The 27,093-nt window shown below is 41.7% G+C and overlaps 1 protein-coding gene across 2 annotated transcripts in view; it reads left to right on the forward strand.

Annotated features, from left to right (window-relative positions):
* LOC132822321 (microtubule-associated serine/threonine-protein kinase 4-like) overlaps positions 1-16,323 on the forward strand; it is a 190,757-nt gene extending 174,434 nt beyond the window's left edge. For both annotated transcript variants that reach the window (XM_060835555.1, XM_060835564.1), the window contains exons 21-26: positions 402-599; positions 5,803-6,029; positions 6,123-6,245; positions 8,136-8,272; positions 11,539-11,717; positions 13,002-16,323. In XM_060835555.1, the coding sequence (XP_060691538.1) occupies positions 402-599; positions 5,803-6,029; positions 6,123-6,245; positions 8,136-8,272; positions 11,539-11,717; positions 13,002-15,031 (2,894 nt within the window). In that variant the 3' untranslated portion in view covers positions 15,032-16,323. The remainder of the gene's footprint in view (positions 1-401; positions 600-5,802; positions 6,030-6,122; positions 6,246-8,135; positions 8,273-11,538; positions 11,718-13,001) is intronic.
* Positions 16,324-27,093: the final 10,770 nt, after the last annotated feature.

Consider the following 27,093-nt stretch of genomic DNA (forward strand, 5'->3'; position numbering starts at 1 on the left):
CAGTTTCCAATCAGTGAAACATTTCAATGTAGGAGGCAATGTAGCTTAATAATATGACTTTTTTTTTATAAGCATTACCTCAGTTGCCTTCTCTTGTCCCATGTATATTAAATTTTCACAGCAGCTGGTCCTCTGCTGCTTCATGAGATTGTTATATTAATTCCATTTGGAGAAAAGAGAAATAGAAGGATGAATGTCAATGCAATATAAGCTGATTTTCAATTCATTGAAATGAGATATTGCTGTTTAGATTTTTGCAGACTAGTGAGACTTTCAGCTCTTACTGTTAGATGTTGGGATGAGTGTAATATTTTCATTTTCAACTTTATAAGAATGAGCACCTAAAAAGAATGTCTAATGAAATGGGGAAATACTGATTGAATCTGTTTGCTTCTGAACAGTTGGCAGTTTTTCCGAACACCTGGATCAGATTAACACCAGGAGTGACAGTGTGGAAAGTACAGATATTTCACCAAAGCCTGCAAGTGACAGTGTCACACAGCTAGCCCGTCAGCGATTGGAAAGTACAGAGAAAGAACGAACAAGAAAAGTGATGAAATCAGCCTCTGCCACTGCACTTTCACTCATGATTCCTGCAGGTATGACAATCAGGAACAGCATATACAAACCACATTGTCAACTTAGTAATAGACAGCTCTCTAAATGTAAATGGTACCATAAACCACCACAAAAGGTTTACACAGGAGATCATGTTTTAGCAAGATCCACCATAAAACTATTTCAAGAAAAATTTCCAAGAATAAATGAGATAATTAATTGGATATATTGCATTTAATATTTCACAGTTTTGAAGTGATCTTTCTTTAATGTCCTTTATTAATGGCTCTGGGCAAACAATGTGCTACTGACGTAATATAAAGCCCATTAAGACACATGTCTCTGTGCAAATAATAAGATTGCCATTCTCTGCCTTTCATATTTGCATCTTTTAGGGTAAGCATTCATTGTGTTCACAAAATAAGCTAGTTTAAAATTGAATGCTTTCTTTCTCTAAACTATTTAGTCCATGCTTTCAAGTTTATTTGGACATTTGCTGTAGTTCAGCACCATTCGCAACAACTCGGAAACTAAAACAATCTCTGTCCATATGTAGCAGGACCTGGACTATATTAAGACTTTTGATTCATGGCAAGTAATATTTGTGCCACATAAATGCCAGGCAATGACCATTTCCAACTAGTGAGAACCTAGCCATTTCCCCTTTACATTCTACAGTATTTCTATTGCTGAATTCCTCCAATGATCCAGGCTAAGACCTGATGGGAGCTCAGAACCAACGTTATAACCATGCCTTCTATATTTGTGCTGATGTATGAAGGATTTGGACCTGCACAGAAGTGGAATTAGAAGAATGTATGAATAGGTTTAATAATCATCACTGCTCCATTAAACCTAAAGCCAAAACACACAAGAAAATGTTAATTTCTTAAACACTGTATTTAAATCAGCACAAAACAACAAGCATAAATTAGCAACAAATGCTCTTTTAAATAAGTAACTGACACAATTGTATACTCCAAAAAGCCCCATCACTTCAAATATGCTTTCTGCAGCCTGATGCAATCACAGCTAATGTGTTAACACAGCCAGTGCACATCAAAGTGATTAAAACTAATGTAAGACACTTTCAGATGTGATAATATAAATACCTGTAAGTGCAAACTCTTGTGAAATAAAAATGTTCAATATAAATTAATGCAATTGACAGTGTTGATTTCAGCAGCATCCGGTACATTGTCCTCTCAATGGTTTGTGAATTCCTGTAGTCTTGGTCCAGGGAATTCCATAATACCTTTAAAGTAATTCAATTCTTCTGTTTTCCTGTTCCCAGTAAGTGGCTGTTCCATTGTGGAGAAGTTTAACAGATCCCCAGTTTCTCCCCGAACTTCAGCCATTTCTCCTTTTTTGTGAACCTATTTTTAAAATTCACTTGTGAAATGTGGGAATTGCTCGCTGGCCAGAATTTATTGACTGTCCCTAATTACCCTTGAGAAGATGGTGGTGAGCAGCCTTCTGAAACTGCTGTGGTTCACCTGCCTGTGGGTTGACCCACAATGCAGTTAGAAAGAGAATTCCAATATTTTGACCCAGCGACCACGACCAAAATACTGCGAACGCTGGAAACTTGAAATAAAAACAGCAAGTGCTGGAAAAAAATCAGCAATTCTGACATCAGCTGTGGAGGAAGAAGAGAGCTAACATTTTGAGTCCGATCAGATTCCTTTTCAGAATACAAGGGTCATATTGAACTCAAAACATTTAACTCGATATTTCTCTCCCAACAGATGAAAAGTTAATTATTTTTGTTCACTTGTGGGATATGAGTGCCGCTGGCTGGCCAGTCTTTATTGCTCATCCCTAGTTGCCCTTGAGAAGGTGGTGGTGAGCTGCTTTCTCGATCTGTTGCAGTCCATGTGCTGGAGGTTGACCCACAAAATCATTAGGGAGGGAATTCCAGCAATTGTGAAGGAATGACGATACATTTCCAAGTCAGGATGGCTAGTGGCTTGGAGGGGAACTTGCAGATGATGGCGTTCCCATGTATCTCTGCCCTTGCCCTTCTAGATGAAAGTGGTCATGGGTTTGGGAGGTGCTGCCTGAGGATCTTTGGTGATTTTTTGCAGTGCATCTTGTAAATAGTATACACTGTTGCTACTGAGCATTGGTGATGGAGGGAGTGGATGTTTGTGGGTGTAATGCCAGTCAAGTGAGCTGTTATGACCTGGATGGTGTCAAGCTTCTTCAGTCTTGATGGAGCTGCACTCATCCAGGCAAGTGGGAGTATTCCATCAAGTTCCTGATGTGCCTTGTAGATGATAGACAGGCTTTGGCGAGTCAGTCGTATTCCTAGTCTCTGACCTGCTCTTGTAGCCACTGCATTTATGTGGTGAGTTCAGTTGAGTCTCTGGTCAATAGTAACCCCCCGGATTTTTATAGTAGGGGATTCAGTGATGGCATCACCATTGAATGTCAAAGAGTGCTGGTTAGATTGTTTTTTAAGTGGAGATGGTCATATCTGGCATTTATGTGACACAAATGTTATTATATGCCCTTTCAGTGCTTTCAGACCCTGTCCCAACCTTTGTAGCCCCTCTCTGTCATTGCATCCCTGTGTAGCCTTTTGTCCCATCCTTCTTTGCAGCCATTCTTTACCTTCCCCTTGTTTACAGATCTAACTCCCACACACTTTGCCGCTGTTCCTACCTCACTTTGCAACCTCCCTTCCCTCACCCCAACTTGCAGCTACTGTCTCCTCCTCTGCAGCTCCTCCACTCCCCGCAGTGCCTGTCTTCCTGCAGCTCCTCTCTCATTGCAGCTTCTAATCTTCCATTGGTTACTCTCCTCCTCCCACTGCAATCCTCTTACTCCTTTCTTCCTCGCCTCACCCCCATACTCAACCTCAGCTGCTCCCACTCCCCTACCTCCACAAGGCCTCCATACTTTGCAGTCACATTTCATCCCCAGGCCCTTGATCTTGTTCCCTAGCCTGAAGCCCTAATCTTTCAGGCCTTGTTCAGCAACTTCACTCCCCTTCCTGGTGGTCTGCTTTCCTGTTCCCATTCCTGCTTCCTTGTCACTTGATGACTCTATAACACTCCCCTCTCCCCTCCAACCACAGGCTGGTTCTCTCCCGTGTTTGCTTCTGAGGCTGATTGCTTCTTCAGAATTTCCAGTCCATTGATGGAGGTGACTTCTATCTGATTGGCCACATCCAGCGAATGAATCCTAGATGATTCAGGAGCAGATCTCCCCACTGTTGTTCTTGTAGTTTGAGTGCAGAGCCACGATATCTACCAAAATACTTTGGGTTTCAAAACCCCGTCTTGTTTTTGTCCCCTGTTTTTAAACTTTCTGTATACTCCATCGACCATGATTATTCTCACCCAATCCCTCAGACCTGTCAGGGACGTTGCTTTGTCATTGAAGTTAGAGATATTGATTGTTCCTTTTAGCTTATTTACAAAGCAACCTGACGTTTTAGGAGAATGTGTATAGCAATGACACATTAGTTTAAGCATATTAATTAACCAGAAACAAAGCCAGTAAGCAGCCCAACAATGTACAAACAGTATTTCTGCATTTTTAATGAAAAAAGACACCACAGTCATTTTTATGTGTGTGCAACTGCAAGCTATAATTAGTAATTCTTTCAAGTTTTTTCAAGTTTTCTCCAGTCTGTAGAAAACATTAATTAGGAACCAGATTAAAACTTGTCACAGTGGCAAGCATGTAATGAGGAGTTAAGATTTGATGATGTATGCATTTTCTTTAGAAGATTTGTTGCATATTACAGAAAGCTGTGATTAGTATAACAAATAAGCACAACTGAAGTTTTATGAGTAATTAATATGCTTCTGGGTGTATTGGAATAACTATAACTCAAGCTATGTTAATGAAGAATTGGTTTGGATAAAGATGTTTAAATTCATTACTGCCTTGGAAGCTGTATAACAAGGGAGAACCAGTAGCAGCTATATTCCTCATTCATTTAGACTGCATTTCCTCACGGAAATTGTAGGTTTTGTTTTTAGCAAGGGGGGCAGAATCACCTCGGAATATTGTCCATTAAGCCCTTCACATCTTTTTGCAGACATTTTCACACAGGGTGTTGGTCCAGTATGGGTTACCTGGGTGATTGATTAATGGTAGCTTCCCCTTGAACATCATTACTGGGTTTTGTGGATCCCTTGCAGTGACTGGCCAGTTTGTCCCCAGTGCTACCCATTTTCCATGAAGACCAAATGTACTCTAAGGTGAACTAAATATTTTATCACACCTTTAGTAAATTAGTATGCAGAGCCAGAAGTCTGAACGTGATCCCTTCAAGTGGGCCTCTCAATTCAATTTTCTTTGATTATACGTGGAGGGGTGCATTTAGATTAATGTTTTAATCAAGTGACTAATCATTTCATTAAAGGACCAACATATTAGAACTAAATGGAAACCAAGTGATGAGCTCTGATTTGAAGTTTGAAGTTGCTTGAGTGCAAATTTTTGAAAGTAACAAATCTTTTGCTTCCGCTGAGATGAGGTGAACAAATTCTGTCAGATTTTCTATTCATTAAAAACATGATGTGGACTATACTGAGTGCCATCCTAAATGTGTGCAGCCATCTCACAAAGATCAGTGCCAGGAACTATAACTTGTACAATGGTAATTTCCATGGTAGACTTTAAGATCATTCCCCCATCAAGAACAAGCTTCCTGCTTCCCCATCATACCCAGAGGGAGCTGATAGCCCATGGTCACCCTGCAGCTGACCTAACCTACACTTCTAAGCTCTGTCTCCGAAAACAGACTGGGCTGGCTGTCTGATCCATTGAGCATTTGGCAAATTTTATCTCCCAAAATCAGCTGCACAATTAAAATCTAATTCAGAGCATTTGGGTATTTTTTTCCCATGAGGTATGCGAGTCTCTGGCTAGGCCATCAGTTATTGCCCAGAAGACAGTTAAGGGTCAACCACATTGCCATGGGTCTGGAATGACATGTGTCCAGACCATATAAGGATGGTAGATTTCCTTCTCTAAATGACTCTTATTGAACAAGGGTATTTTTACAACAATTTTAATTCAGACTTCACCAGAGATTCAAACTCATGACTCCAGACCATTAGACTTGGCTTCTGGATTGTTATTCCACTGATATTTCCAACACTTCCACTTCTTGATACTTAACGTTGATGGGAAGGTCGATTCTCCACATGTTTTCCCACATATTCAATCAGCAGCTAACCACAGACCTAAAAATTTCATTTTCATTGTGCCCTTTCATTTCAGATGTTTTCGGTGCTTCTCCATTGGCGAGTCCAATTTCCCCACATTCTCTTTCCTCTGATCCTTCATCGAGAGATTCCTCACCCAGTCGGGACTCCTCCACGAGCTCTGGAAGTCCGAAGCCTCCTATAATTATCTACAGTTCAGGAAAGAAATATGGTTTCACACTCCGAGCCATTAGAGTCTACATGGGGGACAGTGATGTTTATACAGTCCATCATATTGTTTGGGTAAGTGCATGTGAGACAATGCAGTGTATAGGTTCATGTTTTGATTATTAACGAAAAATTAAATCAATTTTTCTCTTTAATTTTGGCCACTAGAATGTTGAAGAAGGAAGTGCAGCTCACACTGCAGGATTAAAGGCTGGCGATCTAATAACACATGTAAATAGCGAGCCAGTACTTGGTCTGGTTCACACAGAGGTGGTTGAACTACTTGTCAAGGTACGTTTATAAAGCATTTATATCTGACCAGCAGAATCCTTCTAAACAAGATATTGGGGTGCAAGTGTAGGTTTAATTCCTTTATAAGCTTACTTATCGCTCTTTCATGGACTTCGAGTGCCTAAAACTGAATAGTTTTGTGGTCATGTTAAATTTGAAAACCAGATTATTATGTTGTCTTTTGGAAAATAGCATTCAAGAGACTTTTTGCAACAATTTACAAATATTTATGCTGTCTTTCCGAATTAACATGAGCTCCCATGCAATGGACTGTAGAAAGCTGCAACCCAGTGGGTTCTGGGATACTTGTGAATGAAATACAGAAACCTAGCACACTGGTGCAACAGGTAATCAGAAAGGCTAATGGAGTGTTTGGCCCTTATTTCAAAATGGTTGGAGTGTAAGAGTAGGTAAGGCTTACTGCAATTGCACAAGGTACTGGTGAGACCATATCGGGAGTACAGTGAGCAGTTTTGGTTGTGGTATTTAAGGAAATATATCATTTCATTGCAGGCAGTTCAGAGTGGTTCACAAGGTTGATATAAATGGTCAGTGGGACTGAACAGTGGCAAATAGAATGTAATCCTGAAAAATGAGGTGAGGCATTTTGGGAGGGCTGACTAGGCAAAGGTCTATACAACTATTGGTAAGGCTGTGGGAATTAGACAATCAGAGGAACCTTGGTGAGCGTGTCCACAGATGTTAAAGGCAACAAGGCAAGTGAATAATGTGGTTAAGAACAATTATGGGATACTTGCCTTTATTAGTCAAGCCATTGAATAGAAGAGCAGGGAGGTTATGATGGAGCTACAGGAAGAGTTAGCTAGGCTACAGCTAGAGTACTGTGTGCAGTTCTGGTTGCAGCACTATAGGAGGATGAGATTGCGTGAGCGAGGATCCAGTGGAGATTCACCAGGATGTTGCCTGGACTGCAGTGATTCAGCAATGATGACAGATGAGATAGGTTGGGGTTGTTTTCCCTGCAGCAGAGAAGGATGATTAAAGTGTACAAAATTGAGTAGAGTAGAGAGGGATAAACTTTTTCCCCTTAGTAAAGGAATCAAAAACTAAGGGCTATTGTTTTAAGTAAAGGGCAGAAAACTTAGAGGGAAGTTACGGAAGAATTGTTTCCACGCAGAGGGTGTTGAGGATCTGGGACTCACTGCCTGAAAGAGAGTTAAGATGAGAACCATCTACCGTAGAAGAAATATTTAGATGGTCACTTGAAGTGCCATTACATGCAAGACTATGGTCCAAGGACTAGAAGGTGGGACTAGAGAAGTTGGCAGCTTGATACTAGCATGGAAATGATGGTCCAAATGGCCTTTTTCTGTGCTGTAAAACTCCAATACTCTATGACATTATCACTATGTTGCTGCCTTGCCCATAGAGTGGCAGAATATATGCAAGAATACAGGGGAAGATTAAGACTGAATTAAGTTGAATGTTAGCATCCGTCCTCCAAACCTCCTAATTAGTTCACTGTTTTTATACATTCATCCCTGGGTGATTTTCTTCCAACAAACTGAATTCCTCTGGCTCTATCTGTTTGGTTAAAATCATTGGTTATTTTAACACTTTACCAATATTTTCAGAACCGTTCCAATTTGGAACATAAAATGTTGGAGAAAGTGAGGACAGCAGGTGCTGGAGAGTCAGAGTCGTGAAGTGTGACGCTGGGAAAGCACGGCAGGTCAGGCAGCATCCGAGGGAGCAGGAGAGTTGGCATTTTAGGCATCGGTCCTTCATCAGGAAAATGTTGGCTTCGGTTGAATTGCAGCTGGAGAATGACCTTATCTGTACTTTGCAGAGAAGTTAGCTGTCAAACATTTTCATGAACTGAATGTTGATTTCTCTACGAGTAACCATTTTCCTGTGTATTGTGACTAGAGTGGAAACAAGGTTGCTATCACAACCACACCTTTTGAGAACACATCAATAAGAACTGGTCCAGCAAGAAGGCCCAGCCACAGAAGCAGGATGATGAGGAGGAGTAAAAAAACAAAAAAGAAGGAAGGCCAAGAAAGGTATCTGCCCTGTTCCTGCCTTTTATAATTGTGCACAAAGCTTGTAGCAAAAAGAAATCAGCCAATCGAGCATGTTCCTTCCCAAGTCCAGGAATCATGACTTTATCACAGATTGTGTTTGTCCACCCTATTAACCCTAGAGCATGTGATGGCCATGTGGTGTTATTGCTGGACTGTTAATCCCAGGTAATAGATTGTAGAGTCATAGAGATGTACAGCATGGAAACAGATCCTTCAGTCCAACCCGTCCATGCCGACCAGATATCCCAACCCAATCTAGTCCCACCTGCCAGCACCCGGCCCATATCCCTTCCTATACCCATCATTCATATACCCATCCAAATGCCTCTTAAATGTTGCAATTGTACCAGCATCCACCACTTACTCTGGCAGCTCATTCCATACATGTACCACGCACTGTGTGAAAAAGTTGCCCCTTAGGTCCCTCTCACCCTAAACCTATGCCCTCTAGTTCTGGACTCCCCGACCCCAGAGAAAAGACTTCGTCTATTTATCCTATCCATGCCCCTCATAATTTTGTAAACCTCTATAAGGTCACCCCTCAGCCTCCGACGCTCCAGGGAAAGCAGCCCCAGTCTGTTCAGCCTCTCCCTATATCTCAAATCATCCAACCCTGGCAACATCCTTGTAAATTTTTTCTGAACCCTTTCAAGTTTCACAACATCTTTCCGATAGGAAGGAGACCAGAATTGCACACAATATCCCAACGGTGGCCTAAATCAATGTCCTGTACAGCCACAACATGACACAGATCTGAGTTCAAATCCCGCCATAGCAGAAGGTGGAATTTGAATTCAATTTTATAAAATTGGATCAAGAGTTTAATGATGACCAGGACTCATTGTTGATTGCTGGAAAAACTCATCTGGTGGAGTCACGTTCTACAGGGAAGGAAATTTGCCATCCTTACCTTTGTCCTAGATGACTCCAGATCCACAGTAATAAGGTTGACTCTTAACTGCCCTCTTGGCAATTAGGGATGGGCAATAAATGCTGGCCTGGCCAGTGACGCCTTCATCCTACGAATGAACGAATAAACAAAAAATTCAACTCAGCTATCAAAATCTCCAACAGCAGATCCTTCTAAACCTTCTTTGCACTGAGCAGGCTAGAAACTCTTTGGAGCATTCAATTTGATCTTTATGACCAGGCAACTAATATAAGTCATTCGACTTTGTCAGAGTTGTAGGGTGCCTCTTTCTGTCAGTGTGCAGCCCATCACTGATTGCTGTGGGGCTGTTTTTACTGTCCTCGTATCTTCATGCTCTTATTAAGTGCCTCCTCCCACAGCTCATTCAACCTCTCCTGTCATGGCCCATTCTGATTCTTCACTCAACCTTTGCAATCACCTTATACATCCCAATTCTATCCATCCTCCCATCTGTACTATACTACCTCTCCAGGACTATTAGCTCCACTTTCCTGTTATTTCAGCTCTTGCTTTCAGAAGAATCATTGACTTGCGAAAGAAGCAGGAAGGATGCCCACAGCTCAAATGCCTGAGCAACCATCAGCAACCTGAAAATTAATTTGTTCACCTAACAGCAAGATAGAACTCATTAAAAGTAGGTTCTCATCCAGTCACCCTAGATGGTTCCAATTTACCTGCACAGGGTACAACACACTCCATAAATATGACAAATAATCCACCCTTATTGTAAGCCTGTCCATCAGAAAGCAGTGGATATTCCTTGAAACAAAATCCATTGATCAGCTTCACACTAGGTTGTGTGTATCATCTGTCTATCAGATAATGGAGGGCTGGACCCTCTGGGCTGGTGACTGTTTATGCAGAGAACTTGTCGTGGCTGTTCAGCGAGGAGAAAGTGAGGACTGCAGATGCTGGAGATCAGAGCTGAAAATGTGTTGCTGGAAAAGCGCAACAGATCAGGCAGCATCCAAGGAACAGGAAATTCGATGTTTCGGGCATTAGTGAGGAATGGAATAGGCTGCAATCTCCAGTTTCACTTTATCACAGCTCAGACTTTCTCCCCATAAGGCAATCTTTTACCAGGGAATTTTAATGAGTCCTGGAATTATGTCCCTTGACTTGTGAAGCGAGAATGAGCTTCACCTTCTGCCTTGCTCAGCATGTCCTGATCATTTCTGGACACAGATCTCTTTCTCAGCCTCTTGGTGCAAGTCTACAGTTCCTGTAATCACAGGATCTTCCTTTCCCTGTCGCTCTACCTCCCTCCCCCTGTCTCACTGTTCCTGCCATCACAGGTTCCCTCTGTCTCACTCCCCTGGGAGCTCACACAAAATATGAGTGATGGGGTTGGCTGCAGGGTGGAGGGAAGGGGGTGTGGAATGTAGAGGTTTTGAAAAAAAGCTTTGGAGATGATTTTCTACTCAGGAACCGAGTACCTGACCATGACGTTTGTCCCCACCATTGAAGGATTCTGGCAACCCTGACAGTATTCGCTGGTTGACCATGCAAATGTTTATTTATTCCTAAGCCATCCCTGAATTGCAGTTTGTTCAAGGATACTGGGCATCAGTTGGATCATTAATGTCCTGCCACCAGTAGCTAGGAATCCCCCATCATGTCCTTGTGTCTTCCCACCAAAGGAGAGGTCGTGTCATCACCAAGAGACTGATCCACCGCTTCTTCCATGATTTGGCATGGTGGGTCCCACCAGCAACCCAGCTCAGTGGTTCCCACTGCAATGGATATACTCAATATTCTAGCTCTGTAAACATTTCCAAGAGGGCTTACCAGACCGATTCCTAGGGGAGGGTTAAATAACTTATGCTTATATTCATTGGCGTTCCCCCACATGGGGTGTCTAGAACTGGAAAGGTGGCATGCAGGTTATAAAGTAAGGCTTCTCATATTAAAGACTGATGTGAGGAGGAACTTCTTTTGTCAGAGGATCATTGGACTTTGGAATCCTCTTCCAAATAGAGATGTGGAGGCCATATCAGTGAATATAATCGAGGGTGAGCTGGCAGGTTCCTGATTGACAGAGGACTGGGGCATGTGGAGGGCAGGAGATGGAGTTACGGTCACAATCAGATCAGCCATTACTTTATTGAAATGGCGGAACAGGCCCGAGGGGCAGAGTCATGTTCTGTTCCTATGTCTGACGATCAAACGATATTATGCTTTCTTCCAGTTTCAGCACATCTTCAGTAAGCTTTTGCGTTCTGCGTTCATTTTGTTAACACATTTAAAATCATTGATCTCCAGCAAAAACAAAACTGCAATCTAACAAGTAAAATCCCTGCTCTTTTTTTTACAGAAGGCGGTCGCTCTTTAAAAAACTTGCGAAACAGCCCGTTATACTTCACACTAGCCGGAGTTTCTCCTCACTGAATCGCTCGCTGTCATCTAGTGACAGCATGCCTGGGTCCCCAACACACAGTCTATCTCCCAGGTCACCAACACAAAGCTTCCGCTCCGCCCCTGATTTTCAATCTGGTGAGTTTTCAGCCATAGCAGTTAGAGTTGTTGGATAATTCTAACCTCTGCCAGACACTGTTAGTGTTGCGTGTTAGCCGTGGTTCAGTTGCCTCGGTGTCAGAAGGTTGTGGCAGCTCACAATCCAGCCACAAAAGCCTAAGCTGGCACCTTATTGTGGTACTGAAGGAAATGCATGCTGACAATTCAAGACAGATGTGATCCTAGATGAGTGTTATTGTTAATCCCATTGCTGTAACTTCCCTGAACATATGAATGTAAACAAGAGCTATGGTTAAGTGATGGCTGCATAACGTTAAGCCTTCATTCTGATCTTGATGCTAATCATTAATGCTAGTCCTGCCAGCTTAACAATGAAGTTTGACTGCATATACACTCCATAGAATCCCTTCGGTGTGGAAAGAGGCCATTTGGCCCATTGAGCCCTGAACCAATCCACCAAAGAGCATCCCAGCCACCCTCCCACCCTATCCCTGTAACCCTGTTTCCCATGGTCAGTCCACCTAATCTGCACACCTTTGGATGGCGTAAGGAAACTGGAGCACCCAGCGAAAATCATGCAGATGCAGAGAGAAGGTGCAAACTCCACACGGACAAGGCTGGAATTCAAGCTGGGTCCTTGGCATTGTGAGGCAGCAGTGCTAACCACTGAGCCACTGGTGTTCAGAAAATATAGAATAGGTTCGAGGAGAAATTCAGTGAAATGATTCTCCCCATTTTCTTTTCCCTTCTTCCTCTGAAAGCTGATTCATGCTGTGGTAAAATTTCACAAGTGTCTACAGTCTCCGTTCACAGCAATCATCACTCTGCACTTTTCAGTAATCGTTATCAGCTGTGAGACTCCAGTAGTATTTTCATCTTTCTTGCCTCGGTGATTTTGAGACAAATGGAGAGTACCTTATGATAAATGTTAATGTTCTGACAAACCAATACTTGCTCTGTTTATATGGCACATTACTGAACCTATATGGACATTCAAAATGAACCTGTTGTGTTAATGCTTTTAGTCTTGCACAGGAGTTATCAGATTCTAATTCCTGAGACTTCACAGTTGAAATCAGCAATTTACCATTTCATTTGTTGTAATAAGGTACTGAAAAGTCTTGTCATTATCAGAATGTTGTGTTACAACATTTAAATCTCATTAGCTACAAGTATAGAGGCAAGTTTAGCAAAGAACAAATTGCTTTTTTTGCATTGGAAGGTAAAATGTTCAAACTTAGGTTTAATTTCTGGGCAAAACTATGAACAAACTAACCAATGTGAAATGTTTTGTTTTAATAGGTACAAATTCTTCACAAAGCAGCTCCCCTAGTTCGAGCGCCCCAAATTCTCCTGCTGGCTCTGGTCATGTCAGACCAAGTACGCTTCATGGATTGGGTTCAAAGCTAGGTGGGCCAAAATATAGATCGGGCAGACGTAAATCAGCTGGTAGCATCCCTTTATCCCCCCTGGCACGAACCCCTTCTCCAACACCCCAACCAACTTCACCCCAGAGATCACCGTCACCTCTGCTTGGTCACTCCGTTGGAAGTTCCAAAATGGCGCAGACTTTTCCTGCTAAGATGCACTCGCCACCAACTATATTAAGGCACATGGTACGACCTAAGAGTGCAGAACCTCCGAGATCACCATTATTGAAGAGAGTGCAGTCTGCTGAGAAACTGTCTCCCTCTTATACCTCTGACAAGAAACAATTGTGTGCTCGTAAGCATAGCCTTGAAACATCACAAGCAGAAGGAAGGAAAGAGTCTTTACAGAGAGATTCGTGTCTACATAGTTTAGAAGAGAACGCATTTGAAATGTCATCCATCACCAAAGTTAGACCTGTGGAGCAGGGTTGTCTCAAGCGTCCTGTAGCAAGAAAAGTGGGAAGACAGGAGTCACTCGATGAAATTGAAAAGGAGAAACTAAAAGCAATAGTTGTAAGGAAGAAAAATTGGAATGTAAGACGAGAGTCTCTTCAAAAACAAAATGCTATACAAGAACCAAACTCTGGACATGAAAATGTAGCTCAAGCATCTGGAGAGATGGCTGAGTTTAATTTGAACATTGCTGACGATTCTAAGTGTAATGAGATTAAAGTGCAAAGTTCAGATGAACAATGCATCACTGCATCTGGCCCACTGGTTTCTTCTTGTAAAACACTAGGTACAAGCTCTAATGACAATGACGTCCCAATGGTGTTGCAAACCACTAACCCTGGTTCAGAAGTTGGAAGTTGCATATCAACTCCTAGTGTACCTAACCCTAAGAAAATCGCACAATCCTCAATCCCTTCCCTGGAGGTGGAGACATTCTCTGGTAAGGAAGGTGATGCAGAGTGGACTCGAAAACACTCCACTGCAGAAACAACTGTTTGTGAAAGGTTGGAAACCAAGACTTCAAATGTCGATGTTTTAGGAAGAAAAGTATGTGACAAAGAAACTAATAATAGTAAGGCTTCATCAGATATGTTCAAGAGCTCACCTGCCCACAACACTCAGCCAAAGACACTAACACCTTTGATTAAAGAAGAATCCTTAGTTGTGAAGAAAAACAATACATCAGCAAGTAACGCATGCATGGCTCACGGTCATTTAAGGTCAACCCCATCAGACTCTTCCAAGATAGTAACTGGAATGGCTCAAGTTGCTTTGGACAAACCGCAGTTAGGTTTAATGACTGAAAATGTTAGCAGGCAAATAACTGAATGTAAGATGGATGGTAGATCTATCTTAAGCCTAAAGCCACTGGAAGGCACCCTTGATATTGCTTTCTTGTCAGGTCCGAGTACATCAAAGGCAGAGAAATCTGCAAAGTCTGATCAGAGTTCATCAGTAAAGAGCACGTTATGCCAGAAGCCTAACCTCAATAATAATGCACAACCATCTCTTTCAAAAAACACATCTGCTGACTGTGGCAAGACAGATGAAACAAAGAATGTTTCTCCAAGCTTACTACTTCATCGTTTGTCTGTGGAGGCCATGCCAGTTGGTGAAAAACCTGAGTCAAAGGAGAGCAGTTCACCCTGCTCAATAATGGAGAGAAGCTGTGAGACCAAGTGTAGTCCCGGATCTACACCTCAAAGTGCAAGCGCAGAAGTATGTGCATCAACTGAGAGAAACGACACCACAGACTTGAAGGGAAATAAGCAAGTTTGTCATTCAAAATCATGTTCTGTAAAGAAAGGGAACACTTGCAAAGATCCCCCATCAAAGTTGTCCTCTGTGCAACATCTTTCTCCTGGTGGTACCCATCTGGAAGTGGACACAAGCAAACAGAAACAATGTCTGAAGGAAGCTGTGCAGGACAGGCAACCTAAGAATTCATAGCAGGTCACAATGGAATGTTTTAGTGCAGTGAAAATGAGGGCAAAATAGCAAAAGGTATAAATAAACTGTGGTTTCCCTCACTTATAAGCATGGCAGTATCTGTTCTCAATAACTAAAGTTACTATCTTCACTAAAGTTTGTTCCCCGACCCCCCCACTACCCGACCTCACTTCTCTCCCTTTCTCCAATTGCTTTGTTTATAATGATGAATTGAAATGTTCTGGTATTTATACAAGATCACTTGAATGTCTGAAATATTGTGCGTAGAAAGGGTTTTTCTTGTGTAAATATAATGTAATAAATGGCTCCCACAGCTTTGGGGAAAAGCATTTGCAGACATAATTTAACAATGAAGATATCTAGCACACTCCTTGTCCTCTGTGGTAACAGGAATAAATGTTCATTGTGTGGTTAAAAAGTGGTGATGTTATTTCATCTGTAACAATATTTCACATGAAAGCCCCCTTAGTGGCATTTAATAAAAATTGCTGTATAAATGGAACATTTGTGTAGCTATGGGAAAGCTTGCTGTTTTTAGCAGGTAAAGCTAAAATTTACATTCCGTTTGAATGCATTGAGTGGCTTTGTACATTTCAAATAACATCATTTCATTCATGAGGAGAAATTGTGCAAAATACAGAAAAAGGTTTGTTTTTGTTCCAAAAGGAATGCGATCCATTGGAGTCAGTGCCGAATGATTTTTTTTTAAAAATAAATTTTGCTCAGCCTTTATTTATCTGATTCTGTGTAAGACAAAAACAGGCTTTGGTGTTTTCATTTTGGTTGAAATAATCAGGAATGCAAAGGCAGAATCGCATCACAATGTTGAAGAGATTTGGGCATGTATTACTTGGTTGAGAAAAATCCCAATAAAGATGTCATCTTCTATTCTGCAACCTTCAAACAAAGTCTGTCTGTGCTCTTTGCTAGTCATAAAGCATATTAAACACTTGTTTACAAATGTATCAGAGGTGTAAATAACTATATGGCAATTTAATGTTTGCCAAACGTATGTGTGGCATTTTGGAAACCTCACAGGTATTTTGTTTGTATATGTACCAATTTATGTTTTTGTAATAATGTACCAACCAAGTGTTGAACATGTGAAGAATGTTGGGCTGTGTGGAATCTGGTTTTTATGTTCTGTTGTGGTGCAGGTGAAGTCAGGTGTGTGCTGTATCTGTTGGCTTGGAGTACTCACTGTAGTTGGACTGATGCTTAAAGCAATGGTTTGAAATATGCTGTCAGAACTGTGCAATAAAAAAAATTGTTTGCAGCTTCTGTGTTTTGTTTTTCCACCACAGAGCATTGTGAATGTTCTAACTGTTGTATTGTAATGAAAAAAGAAATATTTATACCTATGCACTTGCATATCACAAAAAATAAATGTTTTTCGGCATGAAAAAGCGTCTGTTCATTGCAGCAGTTGAAAATCTTAGGGTATGCTCAATAAGCTCCTGAGGAAAATAAATGTAAAGCTCCAAGTCAGTGGTTGTGGTTATTCAAAGTCGGTCCTCCAGTGTATGTGACATATTGGAAAAACGTGTCTAATTTATTTTTGCATATCTGCTCATAGAAGATGGGTGTCACTGGCAAGACCGTCATTTATTGCCATTCCCCAATTGCTCATGAACTGGATGACTTGCTAGGCCATTTAAGAAAGAGACAAAAAAACTGCAGATGCTGGAATCCAAAGCAGACAACACAGGCTGGAAAAACACAGCAAGCCAGGCAGTATCAGAAGGTGGAGAAGTCGATGCTTCGGATACAATCCTTCTTCCTGCTTGTCTACTCAGGCCATTTAAGAATGCAGTTAAAAGTCCATGATATTGTTGTTGGTCTGGAGTGACATAAAGGCCATCCCAGGCAAGGATGGCAGATGTTCTACCTTAAAGGATATTAGGCAATGAAAGAGGCTTTTACAACAATATTTGTCATGGCGACCAGAACCGAGACATGTCTTGTATTCCAGATTTATCAATTAAATTTAAATTCTACAAGTTGCCTTGGTGAGATTTGAACTCACATCCCAGAGTATTGCCTGTATTACTAGACCAGTGATGTTCACATCCACGTCTGTGAAGGAAAACTTGATTTAATCAGTTAAAAATCACACAACATGAGGTTATAGTCCAACAGGTTTAATTGGAAACACACTAGCTTTCGGAGCGACGCTCCTTCATCAGGTGATAATGGAGGGCTCGATCGTAACACAGAATTTATAGCAAAAATTTGCAGTGTGATGTAACTGAAATTAAACATTAAAAAATTGATTGTCTGTTAAACCTTTCATCTGTTAGAATAGACAATCAATTTTTCAATGTATAATTTCAGTTACATCACACTGCAAATTTTTGCTATAAATTCTGTGTTACGATCGAGCTCTCCACAATCACCTGATGAGAGTGTCGCTCCGAAAGCTAGTGTGCTTTCAATTAAACCTGTTGGACAATAACCTCGTGTTGTGATTTTTAACTTTGTACACCCCAGTCCAACACCAGCATCTCCAAATCTTGATTTAATCATAGAATCTTACAACATATATAAAAGTCATTATGTGTATTCTGCCATTTACCTTGCATTCTTTTCCATTTCAGTTCTTGTTTAATTCCTTTTTGGACAGTTACTGTCAAATATGCTTCCACTTGAACAGCACATTTCAGTACATTTATAAATAAACAAGAATCTCCTTGTGTTCCCAATCTCCTCCTGGTTCTGATAGTAATTAAACTTTTGCTGCCAGCAGCAAAAACCACATAATTCCTCAGTAGAAATTCATCTTTTGAGAGGTGCCATTTCTTAATGGGATGCAATAAATTTCAAGCAAGTTTTCAGCAGAACTTTTCTTGTAAAGCCATGTTTTACAAATCACTCCCTATCAGCATTTTATTTCTTGATGATCAAACAGAATTCAAGGGTTTGAGCAATTGTTTGAGGAGAATACTCAAGTGAAGCATCACCGCTGACAAAGACTAGTCCAACCAAATATTATGTTTCTATTATGTTCGGGCAGAAGCTGAAAAGATGAGAATGTGGTGCTGGAAGAGCACAGCAGGTCAGACAGCATCCGAGGAGCAGACATTTCGGGCATAAGCCCTTCATCAGGAAAGCATCTGCGGTCAGGAATTCATCCAGCATCTGCAGTCCTCACTTTCTCCCAAAGGCTAAAAAGGCCTGTTTAATCCAATTGTCATCTTCATGCCAAGCCCAGTGCTGGACTAAGGAGCAATGCTTGGATTATGAAAGTGACATCAATAAGTAACTTTGTGACACTGCTTGGTCATTTTACAAAACTGCTCCAAATGGCTGCAAGGGGAGGGCAATTGTTGCAAAACCTGTAGTCCGTGTTCTTTGTCTCTCCCCAGCCCATGCACGCTTTAACTATTCAATGTGCAGGTTCGCTGGGTGAAGCCTCCAGTGTGTTTAAGTAGTGCATGTGAAAAATACTCGGAAAGGTCCCAAAGGCTTGTCCTCACCTGAAAATCTCTGCGGAGGCAGTAGGTGTTGCATTATTGCTTACAGGTGGAGCAGGCAAACCATTTTAAAACTGTCACAATCTCAGCAGTTTTTTTAAAAATTAGATTGTGGCTATGGCTGTATTTTGGAGTGAATGCCATTAAAGCTCTGGCCTCAGAATTTTAAAAATTCATGTGATGTTTTTATGGGAAAATAAGTAGGAACTGCTTAGTTTATTGCTTCTGCTAACCTCTCAGCCCATGGAATCTGCTTTGTATACAGTTTGTGTAGCGCTACACTTTCGGGTGGTTTAACTTTTGAAGGTTATCTGTGGAGCTTTCGTTCTGAAGTATGTAATCCTAATTTTAGCAAATCAATCTGCTATTGCACTACATCTGCAATGCTCAAATCACACCCGTTTATTACATAACCATAATTATGTAGAGTACCTTGATAATTTCTGTTTAAGCTTGTATTCCTCAATCCAATTTTTCACGAGATATTCATTCAGATTATCATTAAAGAAGTTCTTTTCATTTTACAAACTTTATTAGGGAGAAGATTAGATTATTTTAATCTCGCCATGAGTTTGTGCATGTGTCCCTTAGTTTAGGAACATAATAAATAGGAACAGGAGTAGGTGATACATCCCCATGACACTCAAATGTCTCTCAATATGATCATTGGTTGAATTTCCTGCCTGTTATCCATGTCCCTTGAGAAACTCAAAATCTGGCTATATTGTACGAATCTTAAGCATATTCAGTGGTAGAGCAACTGCAGCACTTTGGGATAGAGAATTTTTTTAAAATTCACATGGCTTCAATTTTGCCTCATCTAATTCCTAAGATTGGCTGCTTATCCTAAGATTGTGGCTGGGGTGAACAACTTCTGAGTTATAACCAAGTGCCTATTCAGCCAAACCTTTATAAACCTTAGTGGTTAGCACTACTGCCTCACAGATTCCAGATTCCTGATACCAGCCTCTGGAGACTGTGCAAACTCCACACACACACACTCCTCTTTTCTGCATGAGTTTCCTCCCACAACCAAAGATATGCAGGTCAGGTGAATTAGCCATAATAAATTGTCCATAGTGATAGGTGCATTAGTCAGGAATAAATATAGGGTAGGGGAATGGGTCTGGATGGGTTACTCTTTGGAAGGTCGGTGTGGATTGTTGGGCCAAAGGGCCTATTTCCATTTTGTAGGGAATCTAATAAATTCGAGATTTTCCTGTTCTCTCTGATTTCTTCTGATGTTGCCCCAAAAGATCAACACTTACATTTAGCTACTCTCCTCCCTTGAAGGACAGTATTAAGGATGGTGGCTGCTAGCCTCGCCAGAAAACTGGTGGCTCAATAGCATCACTGGGAATGTCGATAACTGCTGGAACTGTAAAGTGTGTGTATTGATGGCTGTGCTCCCTCAGTCAGGTACCAACGTTTTGAGGGTAATAACCAATCAGGTAAACCTCCACGAGGGAGTAACAGTGACAGCAGGTCATCCTGTTCCTGTTGGGGTAGTGATTGTTGCTGATGCCTCCCTAACTGTGCCTATAAACGAACCCTCTTGGCAGGATTTACTGAGCAATCTTCCCATGCAGGAAGTAGTGTGAGATATTGAATTATGATTCTCTTTACTAACTCACTCACAAGCACTCTATGTTTACTATACCGCGTTTCCATACTCTCATTCTCTCATTCATAAAACTGCACTTTTGTAGTAGATTTTACTCTTACAAGATAAACTAAGCATCCCATCCAACCCATTACTGTTTCTTTACACCTTTCAATTCTTATTGCCCCCAGGCTGCAAGCAGCATTTAGATGTGTTTCCCTGAAGTGTCAATACTATAACCTACTCAGAACAACGCCATCCATGCCATTGTGTCTCCATAACTCACTTGAAACTATGGAAAGCTTATAATATTAATTAGCCCTTAGCAACCATCTCTCAGCACCTGAATAGATTACAGGACATCAAATAGTTTACTCCAATAACGTGTCTGTTACTCTTTATTGCTTTGAAATTTCCTTATAGACTATCTATTTCTGACTTTTATCTTGTACTACACATATAATTGCTCACTTAAATGGATCATATAGGTCTGGTATTTTTTTACTAATATTACTAATTTCAAAGACAAAATGACAAACACCTCTCAATTATGCAAGCTCAGAGTGGACAGGCATTCTAATCCCATCAGGAGTAACAGCCAACATTTAGCAGATGCTTAAACTATCTCCTGTTCCCAGGAACAGATATCACGCAAACCTGTGTAAACTAGATACAATTATGTGACACCATAATGCTAACATTTTAATATATATATATATAAGCTGTGTATGAAAGAGGCTGTTGTAAGACTGTACTTTGGATCCTGTCGCTGCCTCAAACTGTGCCACTGCAGATGCTCAATGAAGTTGTCACTCACCAATCTTGGTCATTATTGAACACAATCTCACCATGGTCTCTTTAAAAACTCGCAATATCTTAGCCGAGGCAGGAAGAGACTGTTAATTATTGCATGAGAGACTTAGTTGGATTTGGGAGCAAGCGATGCTGCCAGTCTGTCATCTTTTTATGCCAGTCGTAAAATGGCATGGCAGTAGGGAAATGATGAGCATGATACTTTATTGTACTGCCTTGCCAGTCTTCCCACTTCCCAGCCTGTCCATGAAGGTCAGTCACACGTAGACCCATTATTATCCAAACACACACAAAATAGCCAACGTTGCACTTTGAATTATGTGATTACAACTTGTAAGCCCTGATTGTGCAGAAATTGGCTGCTGTATTAATCTACATTTCCTCATTCTTTAGGGTGTCCTGAGGATATGAAAGATGTTGTATAAGTTGTCTCTGCCAGCAGAAGTATAGGTATGTAACTGGACGCATTGGGTTCCATTACCGTTCTGCAGGCTCGAAACAGACATTCTGTTGCTGCTCAAGGCAATGGTGTATCTTGCTGTTCACACTGACCCAAACATAGTAAACCTGCTGTGGCCTAAAAGTGCTAACAGCTCCAACATAACCTCTTGCTCTCATTATCTATGCCACAATTAATAAAGGTACATGTCTCATGTGCCTTCCTAAGTGCCCTATTAGCCTGCCTTGCCGCCATCAGGAATTTGTGGACAGCACCCCAATATCCCTCTATTCCTCTGGATGTCTTAGTGTCATGACATTCATTGTGAATATCACAAACAATAAGGGACCCAGCACTGACCGCTGCGGCATGCCACTGGATACTGGCCTCCAGTCACATAAACAGCCTTCTACCATCACCCACTGTCCTGTACCACTAAGGCAATTTTGGATCCATCTTGCCAATTTACCCTGAATCCTATTTGCCTTCTTTATCAGTCTCCCACGTAGGACCTTCTTAAAGGTCTTGCTGAAATCCACATAAACTACATCACCTGCATTACTCTCATCTACGCATTTAGTCTCCTCAACCAGATTTGTTAGGCATGACCTCCCTCTGACAAAACCATGTTGACTATCCCTGAATAGACCTCGCCTCTCTAAATGGAGATTAATTCTCTCCTTCAGAATTTTCTTCAATAGTTTCCCTACCACAACGTGAGACTCATTGGTCTGGAATTCCCTTCAACTGACAGCGACTAATGCTACCAAAAAGCCAGCACTATCAGAGAAGAGTAACTCTTCACATCAACCCAGCATCCAGTACCATGGCATTCTGTAACAAGGGGCTTTAAAACTTGAAATAATCAATCAACTTCTGTATTTCAGATCCGTCACTAACTATTTTTTCAAGACAATATTTTGTAGCAGTGTGGTATCTGAGTTCCGGCAATCCATGGTCATGTTTGAGAGTCTTTGAACCAAGCGACTAAGTAATTCATACAGATACAGTTTCTGCTTATTGGCTAGGAAATGTTAAACACTCTTCTGGCATATGTTACTCAGACCAGAAACAGCTCGTGCTTAGGGGAACTACAGTATACTTGGGATATTGCTACAGTTTAACCATCTGACTGACTGATTTGATTTATTGTTGCCATATGTACCAAGGCACAGTGCAAAGTATTGTTTTCTGCGTTATACAGGCAGACCTTACCATACAGATTATATCAGGGTGGCAGAACAGAGTTCAGCATATATTGTTACAGCCGCAGAGAGAGCAGCACATCTAAAGCAACCCAGCTTATTAGTTTAGAAAACATAGTAACATCCCATCCAGCTTGTCCAACCAATACCGCCTTAATGGCTGGCACATAATATATTTGTCTGGATTTGAAGAGAGAGAGCCATTATCTCCCACCTCCATGCTCCCACACCTGTTTATCACTCAATGCTGCCATTATCCACAGTGATGGGGAGGAACCGGTGTTGGACTGGGATGGACAAAGTCAGAAACTGGACTATAACCTGGTGGTTATAGTGTAACAGGTTTATTTGGAAGCACTAGCTTTTGCATCACTGCTTCTTCTTCAGGTGAAGGTTTCAACTGACGAAGGGGTAACACTTTGAAAGCTTGTGATTTCAAATTAACCTCTTGGACTATAACCTGGTGTCATGTGACCTCTGACATTAACAACAGTGCTCTGGTGTTGAGGCCTTGCCCAGTTGAGGTGTCAGATTGCACAACCCAGTCCCAATGATCCATCACCACAGGGAGTGAACTCAGTGACAGATTGACCCTGTATTTGTGTCTTGGGTCTCTATCCAGCTGGGCTATTTCTCTCAAGTGCGAAATAAACCAGGGAATAGTTGCCAAAACTTTGAAGGTTGGGACTAGATCCATCTGCTTTAAGCTGCAGCTGTCACCTTGATGGTATGGGAGAGTCTGTTATATTGGAATACCTCAATTAGGAGCTAAGGTCTCTCTTGTTTGGACCCATTCGGATTTTGTCTCTGCTCAATCACATCAGGTCAACATGGTGCACAGAACAATTCACTTGAAGTCTAAGCTTTGCTGTTTAATTTTCAAAGTTGGCCAGGATCAGGGAAGAAGAAAAATCAGGTACACAAATCGTCTTGTTCAAGAAAAGTACCAGCTTCAGTCCAGGATTGAGAGAGTGGGTCCCTGGTTCAAGAACCCTCTGCCAGAGAAGCATCCTTTCTGCATTCAGCCTTTAAGAATTTTGTGGGTGCTCCAACTGGCTTTTTCATTGGAAAATATGGCAAGTGGAGCACATGAGTGGCAAGGTATTCTGATTGAAGTAAACACCCTCACCAGTCTGCCTGAGTTTGGGGAACACCATTTCTACGGAGACAACACTCAGTCAGGAAATATCCTTAGAAGAGTAATTTGTAGTAATTCATAGCAAATCCCCATGACTTGTCCTACCTGCCTATCTTCCACCTATCCACTCCACCCTCGTCCCTGACCTATCACCTTTATCCCCTCTCCCACTCACCTATTGTACTCTATGCTACTTTCTCCCCACCCCCACCCTCCTCTCATATATCTCTCCACCCTTCAGGCACTCTGCCTGTATTCCTGATGAGGGGCTTTTGCCCGAAATGTCGATTTTACTGCTCCTCGGATGCTGCCTGAACTGCTGTGCTTTTGCAGCACCACTGATCCAGAATCTGGTTTCCTGCATCTGCAGTCATTGTTTTTACCCCAAAACGAAACCAAGTCTTCACCAAACAGTCACAATTTTCTTCAGGACCCTGCCTGGTAAGATATTGTAAATGTTGTCAATTTGCAATTTGGGAAAGCAACAGAAGCGCGAGACTTAAGTGGAGTAAGATAATTCACAGGTTGGTATCCAGGAGGTGTGTAGGAGAGTTCATACACTGGAAACTTCACCTGCATCAGGTTTGGAAGAGTTAAGTTGCTGAGCTACATCCAATTCAGGACCAATCAAGATAAACATCTGGTTAAATGGTATCTGGTTCTAAAGCAGGTCGATACCAGTATTGTTGCATCAGTGATTGAAGAACCAATTTTTAATAACATTTGCCTTGAGTCTAGTTTCAGCTAGACTCAGAACCTATACCTGGGAATCTTTACAGATAAAGGTACAACTTCAATTCTGGTCTCTTATGGAACGCAACTGGTTCAGTTACCACTGATTGTAGTAAAATCACCTGAGCTTGATGGTATAAAATTGGTTGCAAGACATTTATCGAGGTTGGTGGAAAAGCACAGTAGCTGAAAATGTGTTGCTGGAAAAACGCAGCAGGTCAGGCAGCATCCAAAGAGCAGGAGAATTGACATTTTGGGCATAAGCCCTTCTTCAGGAATGAGGAAAGTGTGTCCAGCAGGCTAAGATAAAAGGTAGGGAGGAGGGATTTGGAAGGAAGGTGTTGGAAATGCCCCTTGTCTCAGTCAAATCCCTCGAACTCAACACCGCCTTCCTAACCTGCAATCCTCTTCCTGACCTCTCCGCCCCCACCCTTCTCCGGCCTATCACCCTCACCTTGACCTCCTTCCACCTATCGCATTTCCAACACCCCTCTCCCAAGTCCTTCCTCCCTACCTTTTATCTTAGCCTGCTGGACACACTTTCCTCATTCCTGAAGAAGGGCTCATGCCCGAAACGTTGATTCTCCTGCTGTTTGGATGCTGCCTGACCTGCTGCGCTTTTCCAGCAACACATTTTCAGCTCTGATCTCCAGTCCTCACTTTCTCCTATTTATCTAGGTTGGTTATCAAAAAGTTATCAACTTTTTCAATTAGAAAACCACAGCCTGAATTGAAGTCTTAATTAAATACCCAGAGGTTTTCTAGAAAGGTCACGGGATTATCAGAGGAACAAAAGCAACTTTGTTTGTTAACTAAGAAGGGATTCTGTGAGACTCATCCAATGCCATTTGCCTTATGGGCAAAAACAAGCAGAAGTCAGAAGATTGAAATGTGGAGGAATCATCAAACCAGTACAATTTGTGGAATGGGCACATGACACTAAAATTGATGGCATAGTGGGTGGTGAAGGAAGTTATCGAAAATTACAAAGAGATCTTAACCAATTGAGTCAAAGGGCTGAGGATTGGCAGATGGAGTTCAATTTGTATAGACATGAGGTATTACATTTTGGTAAAACAATACAGGTCAGAACTTACAAAATTAATGATAGGGCCCTAGGTAGGGTTATAGAACAGAGACCTGGGGTTTCAGGTACATAATGCTTTGAAATTTCCGTCATAAGTAGATAGCGTGGTCAAGAACACGCTTGCCTTCATTGCTCAGACCTTTGTCATGCTGGGGTTGTAAGAATGTTGATGAGGCCTCTTCTGGAGTACTGTGTCCAGTTCTGGTCACCCTGTTACAGGAAGGATATTAATAAACAGGAGAGGGTTCAGAAGAGATTTGCCAGGGACTGGACTGTTTGTTGCTTGGAATATTACATTTGAGATATAAACATGGACTGGAAAGGCTGGGACCTTTTTTGCTGGGGTATAGGAGGTTGAGGGATGACCTTATTGAGGTTTACAAAATCATGAGGAGCCTAGATAGGATGACTAACATCAGTCTTTTCCCTATCTTAGGGGATTTCAAAATTGGGTGTCATATTTTTAAGGTGAGAGGAGAAGGATTTAAAACAACATGAGGGTAGTTCATTTGTGGAATGAGCTGCCAGAGAGAAAGGTGGATGCAGGTACAATTACTGTTTTAAAGACAGTTGGATAAGTACATGCGTAGAAAAGTTTCGGAGGGATATTGGCCAGGAGCAGGCAGGTGGGACTAATTTAGTTTGGAAACATGGCTGGACTGATTGGACCAAAAGGTCTGTTTCCATACTGTATGACTCAATAAGTGTCCTTGAGATTATCTGTTGCCTTTCTAGGCTCTGAAGAATACAGGCCCAGCCTCTTGAAATGAAGCAAAGTACTGTGAATGCTGGACATCTGAAATAAAAAAAGTGCTGGAGAAATTCAACAGGTCAGGCAGTATCTTGGAGAGAGAAACAGAATTAACATTTTGGATTGACTCACGTTCCTTCAGGTCCAAATTAGAATGCTCGCTGAATAACTCTGAATGGAATCTTAGAGGTCTGAGCAATGTGGGCTATGCAAGATTGTAGAACCCCTACAATGCAGAAGGAGGCTATTTGGCCCATCGAGTCTGCACTGACCTTCCAAAGAGCATCTCAACCAGACCCAGTTTCCCACCTTATTTCTGTAACCCCACATTTCCAATGGCTTACCCACCTAGCCTGTACATCCTCAGACACTATGAGCAATTTAGTATGGCCAAACCACCTAACCTGCACATACTTGGACTGTGCAGGAAACCAGGTCACCTAATGAGTGGCTTGGAAGGAAACTTGCAGTTAGTGAGATTCCTACATTTGTGCTGCACCTGTCCTTCTAGGTAGTAGAGGTTGTAGTTTGGAAGGTACTATCTAAAGGGTCTTGGTGATTTTCTGCAGGGCATCTTGAAGATAATACATACTGCTGCAACAGAGTGTTGGTGGTGGAGGGAGTGAATGGTTGTGGATGTTGTGCCGATCAAGCAGGCTTTGTCCTGGGTAGTGACAAACCTCTTGACTCTTGCTAGCAAGTGGGGAGTATTACGTCAAACTCCTGACTTGAGTTTTGTCAATGGTGAGTAGGCTTTGGGAGTCAGGAGTTACTCATGGAGGATTCCTGCCCTATGACCTACTGTAGCTACAGTATTTATA

The sequence above is a fragment of the Hemiscyllium ocellatum genome, chromosome 2 (genome assembly GCF_020745735.1).
Source record: "Hemiscyllium ocellatum isolate sHemOce1 chromosome 2, sHemOce1.pat.X.cur, whole genome shotgun sequence".
Taxonomy (NCBI): Eukaryota; Metazoa; Chordata; class Chondrichthyes; order Orectolobiformes; family Hemiscylliidae; genus Hemiscyllium; species Hemiscyllium ocellatum.